This window comes from Pteropus vampyrus, unplaced genomic scaffold (assembly GCF_000151845.1).
Source record: "Pteropus vampyrus isolate Shadow unplaced genomic scaffold, Pvam_2.0 Scaffold158, whole genome shotgun sequence".
NCBI lineage: Eukaryota > Metazoa > Chordata > Mammalia > Chiroptera > Pteropodidae > Pteropus > Pteropus vampyrus.
The window spans coordinates 1,684,509-1,689,814 of NW_011888939.1; the positions used below are offsets into that span (position 1 = coordinate 1,684,509).

The window sequence follows — 5,306 nt, forward strand, 5'->3', positions numbered from 1 at the left end:
GGGATGCAGCAGGGAGGCCTCCGCCTTTCCGGGAGAAGGGACTGGGCCATTTTCCTGCCGTCAGTAAGTTTAACAGTGTGGATGGAAATGGCGAGTTTTCTGGACAGAGAGGATGCATCACACTCAGACCCCCACGTCCCGGGTGAGGGAGATCAGTGCTGCCACCTGTGCCCGCTTTCTACTGGGATTCTAGCCAAATGCAAGGACGTGAAGATGTCCCCCATCAAAACTTGTGATACAACACTTTTGAATAAATCGAAAGATGAAGACAAAAACCAGATTTAATGAAGACAGAGAAAGAAGAAGAATTGACAATTAATGAGGAAAAAAAAACTTTGCTAAATCATGGCGCACAGGAAAGAATCCAGGCAGGTGGAAGTCTGGATTCTGGTTCCACTCCTACTAGCAACGGCACCTTGGGCAAGCTCCTTAGCACATGAGGCTCAACTTCCTTACCTGTACAGTGGGATCAACCACTCTCATCTGGCAGAGCAGTTGGTTTTGAAGACTAGAAATAATGTGTAAAAACTCCTAGCGGAGGACCTAGTGCTCGCTGAACAATTGCTACTTTAGTGATTATTAGCCACGGTCTGATTTCTAAATACATCTTTTTCGAAGTGTACTTTCTACCAAGCCTAAGGTTTACTTAAGAACTCTGTTTTTGTTTAATCCAAAGAACACTGTGTGGAAAGCACCCTTTTCTCCGTCGCAGTGCAGGAAGTCTATGGAAAGTGGGTAAATTACAGGAAATGAGCACCGTCACAGAGGCGTCACCCAAACCCGCACGCAGAAAGGGGACACAGGGGGTCTGCCGGACAGCGCGCTCCGACTGGCCCCTCCCACCTGGAGTCGAGCTTCGCTCCTGGGGTCCAGGGGTCTCTTGTAGAGCAGGTGGAGATACGCAGAGTCGCGGTTCCTCTCGTTTTGTTCCCTGGCTTCTTCCACACCAGCAAAGCCCTCGAGCAAAGTTGTTTTCAGGGTGCTTATATCTCCATGAAGAGACTAGAAAAGGTATAAGACTGTGCTGATACAACGAGTGGTATTTCTAAGGTAAAAACCTTTCTGTCTGGATCAAAGAAGGCAGTGATTCCCAAACAGTTCACATGATGGGTATCTGAGTAGTTAACAGTCAAGCAGAAAAGAATTTCACTGCTTAGAAAGAAAGATGCCAATGCTCGTTTTTATCTTCTCATTACTATTTTTAATTTTTTTCCTTTTTTAGTCTACCAATGTTCATTTTTAAAAATTATTTTTCTTTCTCATGATAAAACATATTCTAACGATCAGAAACTCAGAAAACAAGAACAGTATTAACAGTATCTGCAATTCCGCCACCGGAAGACGATCCTGCTAACACCTAGAGAACTGTCCTCCCTCAGACGTGACATTTAAGACCAGAGCTCTGGAGTCAGTCAGTTAGAACTGGGATCCTGGAGCTGGCACTCAGTAACTGGGTGGCCCTGGGCACATTATTTCACCTAAGCCTCGGCTTCCCGACTCGCGAAACAGGAAGAATAACAACAATACCAACCACACAGGACAGTGGTGAGGATCTGAGGATAATGCAGGTGAAGCGTTTAGCCCGGTCTCTGGCACACAGTAAGCAGTAATAACACAACAAATAACACTACTAACAACTATTTGATATTTTTATATTCTACATGCTCTTAAGTGTTCTTTTTTCTAAAACCTAACAACTTACTACCAAAGTACATTTTCAAACATACCTAAACTAACGACTATAATGGTAAATTTTTATGACGTGCCTTGTACGTGTCAATGAACTACTACTGTTCCATGTTCCATGAGAAAACTAAAATGTAGAAGAGGAGCTAGATTAACTTGCCCAAAGTCACAGAACTTAATGTTAAGTGCTAAAGGTAGGATCTGAACTTAAGACATCCCCGTGTGACCTAGTCAGCTGCGTAAAAAACAACGCTGATGGTCCCTGAAGAGAAAAAGTATATACTCTCATGGAGCGCTAGGAGAAAAAATTTTTCAAGTGCAATTCAACTTCGGAACTCTATCGATAAGCGCAAACCTCTGTGGTCTCTTTAATCTCCAAAAGAAAAGTGTGCAGGTCATCCGATTCTGTCCGCAGCATCTTCATCTCCTCAGGAGTGCCCACTTGGAAACAGGCTTTCGAAGTTCGGGCTTTCAGCTCTTCTAGCTCCTTCTGGAAGTGTGTGATCTGTAAGCCACAAACGATCTGTAACATCAGTCTGAACGGCACGAGGAACGTCACTGCTACTGGGCTCGCTAACAGCACAGACTCTTAGGACGCGCCAAGGTTCAATGTCAGAACGAAACAGTCACAGAGGAGTCTGCACTCAGAGCCATTCGCATCTGTCAGACTACTCCTGGAAATAATCTGCAGGGACGAATTTACCTCCTCCCCAATTCCAGCCATCACAGGATCTGACTCTTTCCACTGATGTCCCTGCTTTTCTGTAACAGGAGGCTGAAGTGATTTTGCCTGAAATGGAAGGCAAAAGATTAAAAAATACATCCCCTGCCCCAAGTTTTGGCTTCTTGAAGCAGCGGGTGCAATGTCTATCACAGGGAGTGTCACTCTCATAAGACGGTCATTGTCCCATCGTTCACTCTTCCGAAGCTGCATTTACTGGGTAGACACTGGGATAAAGACATGTTCAGACAGTGGAGAGAGAGGTGAACAAGATCCATGTGGTCCTCACTCTCACGGAACTGAACTTCTGCTGGGATTAGACAGATAATAAAAAGCGAATGAATCAGATCATGTCAGCTGGAGATAAGTGATATGAAAAATGTAAACAGGGACAGATAAAGAGGGTAAAAACGGCACTACTTGAGATGAGATGGCCCAGAAACCCCTCGCAGAGCGCCGTCTCTAAAGTGAGACTAAAGTCAGGGAAAAAGCTATGAAAAGGTCTGGGGGATCACCTTCCAGGCAACGACAAGGGCCACGTGCCAAGAACGTGAGGCAGGAAAGGCTCTGGCATCTTCGAGGAGAAGAGAAAATGCAGATGTGGAAACAAGGAGGTCGGGGGGAGGGGAGGCCAGAGGCGGGCGGGGCAGGCCGGGCCGCGTAAGGCTACACCAAGGAGCCTGGGTTTGATTCTACGCGCTGAAAGCTACTAGTGGCGTTTTAGAGAGTTTAAACTACTCTGATTTATGATTTCTAAAGACCCCTCTCGCTGCTAAATAGAGCACAGATGACGGTGAGAGGCAGAGAGACTAGTCAGGAGGCTGACCAGGTAAGAGATAATGGCCTCAACTATGACGTTAACAGGGGAGCCGGAGACATGGGTTTATGACACGCACTGCATCAGGGTGGAGCTGATGTGAGACCCACAAGTATGGACTGCGGGGAGGGACTTCAGGGTTCGGGGCAGAGCAGACTACCTAGGTTGTGCTATTCACTGAGATGGGAACCTAAGAAAGGAATCGGTTCTGGGGGAGACAGAAATCGAGACTTGTGCTTTAGAGATATAATTTGAGTTGGCTTTTAGGTTCTTTGATAAGCTACAGCAACTAAGATATAAAATGGAGTTTTTAGACTGTATCGGCATTCGTTAAAACGGCAAATACTTAAATAGCACGTGCCATGCATTATGCCAAAAGCCAGACCTATAGACTGAGTAGTCACTGTGTGCCCCACCCTGTGTGCTGGAGGCAGGGCGGGGTTGGTGGAAGGAGACAGATGCAAAACCCAAGACTCTTATTCTGAGGGCGCTCAAGTAATCAGGTAGGAAACTGACACAAAATCCTTTTTAAGTTAAACCCTAAAAATAAACTGGGATGAAAAACTGCATTTCTAAATAGGAAAAGTAAAATAATAAAGCTTTTAAAAAAACATAGAAAAATATCTTTTTGACCCTGGAATAGGAAATCATTTCTAAAAACGACAAAAAGCACTAATTATAAAAAAAAAACCCATATATTGAACTACATTAAAATAAGGAACTTGCAGTCATCAAGAAACCACAAAATGAAAATGAAAGGGCAACTTAAGGAGTGAGAAAGAACGTGCATAATATGTGCGCATTTGTATGTGCCCAAGAAGGAACTAACTCATAAATCAATAAGAAACAGACGGACAACCCAATAGGAAAATGGGTAAAATACTGAACATCTCACAAAGGAAGATATCCATGTGACCAATAATCGTATGGAAAAAAAAAAAGCTCAATTTTACTGTTTATCAGGGAAATACTAATTAAAACCACAAAATACAATAATAAACCAAGATTGGTGAGGATGTGGGGCAGCTGAACTCTTACACTCCTTGTGGGAAGAGACTAAAGAGAATTAATGCAGAGTCTATGACCCAGCAATTCCACTCCAATGTACACGCCCAACAGAAACGCATACACGTTCACCCAAAGATGTCGATCAGCATGGTCACAGCAGTACTATCCACAGGAACTTACATCTGGAAACTACTCAAATGCCCAGCAAGGGTGGAATGAATACCTGTAGTACGGTCACCCAATATGATACAGATAAACTTCGCACACATAATGTTGAGCAAAAAAGCCAGATACGGAAATACACACCGTGTGATTCCCTTTACAGAAGGTACAAACAGGCTAAACCAAGCTGTGTCGTTAGAAATCACAAGAGCGAGTCTCCTTTGGCAGGGGGGATGGGCACACGCGAGGGTAATTCTGGGGTCCCGGTAATGTTTTATTTCTTGGTCCCAGTGTTGGTTACCAAGGTGTGTTCGGCTGGTGACAGTTCACTGAAGCGCATTTGTTATCTATCGCTTGTATATCTTTTCCTCGGTGTGCATTACATGTCAATAAAAAGTTAAATAAGTAAAATAAACTGGGATAGCAGAGAAAAAGGGCACTGAAGAGATGTCTTAATTACTTTGGGAATAAAAGAAAAACATCAGATGCTACATATTTTCAGATATAAAGAGGACATAACAAACCGACAGCATAGCACAGGTAAGCGCAGGGACCAGCTGAGAAGACAATTCCGACTCTGGAGTCGGGATAAGTGACTTTTATGAGCACACGTTACAAATACTTGAAGGTCATGGATTTCCTATCACATAATGTAAATTCTAAAACATAAAAAACCATTCTATAAACGTGTGTTTGGAGCAGTAAACTAATAAGCACAGTGCTGTGAGCTGAGGTTAAACGTACCTGGGGAGAGCCCGACTTTGCCACCGGAGGGGTGATCCTGGGTGACTTCTGCCCCACTGAGGGCGCCGGGCTGGGACCGGCCTGAGCAGATCGCCCTGCTGGAATCAGAAGTCACTTAAAACAGACAGCATTTGCTCCCATTATTTCTCCCATCACAAGTGTCCTTTC

At 44.3% G+C, this 5,306-nt stretch overlaps 1 protein-coding gene across 5 annotated transcripts in view; it reads right to left on the reverse strand.

Annotated features, from left to right (window-relative positions):
• NUP214 (nucleoporin 214) overlaps positions 1–5,306 on the reverse strand; it is a 74,312-nt gene that overhangs the window by 57,465 nt on the left and 11,541 nt on the right. For 4 of the 5 annotated variants that reach the window (XM_023536522.1, XM_023536519.1, XM_023536523.1 and 1 more), the window contains exons 7-10: positions 5,139–5,236; positions 2,390–2,476; positions 2,042–2,191; positions 844–1,002 (exon numbers count right to left, since the gene is read on the reverse strand). In XM_023536522.1, coding sequence (XP_023392290.1) covers positions 844–1,002; positions 2,042–2,191; positions 2,390–2,476; positions 5,139–5,236 — 494 coding nt within the window. The remainder of the gene's footprint in view (positions 1–843; positions 1,003–2,041; positions 2,192–2,389; positions 2,477–5,138; positions 5,237–5,306) is intronic. The other variant, XM_023536521.1, reaches the window with a different exon arrangement.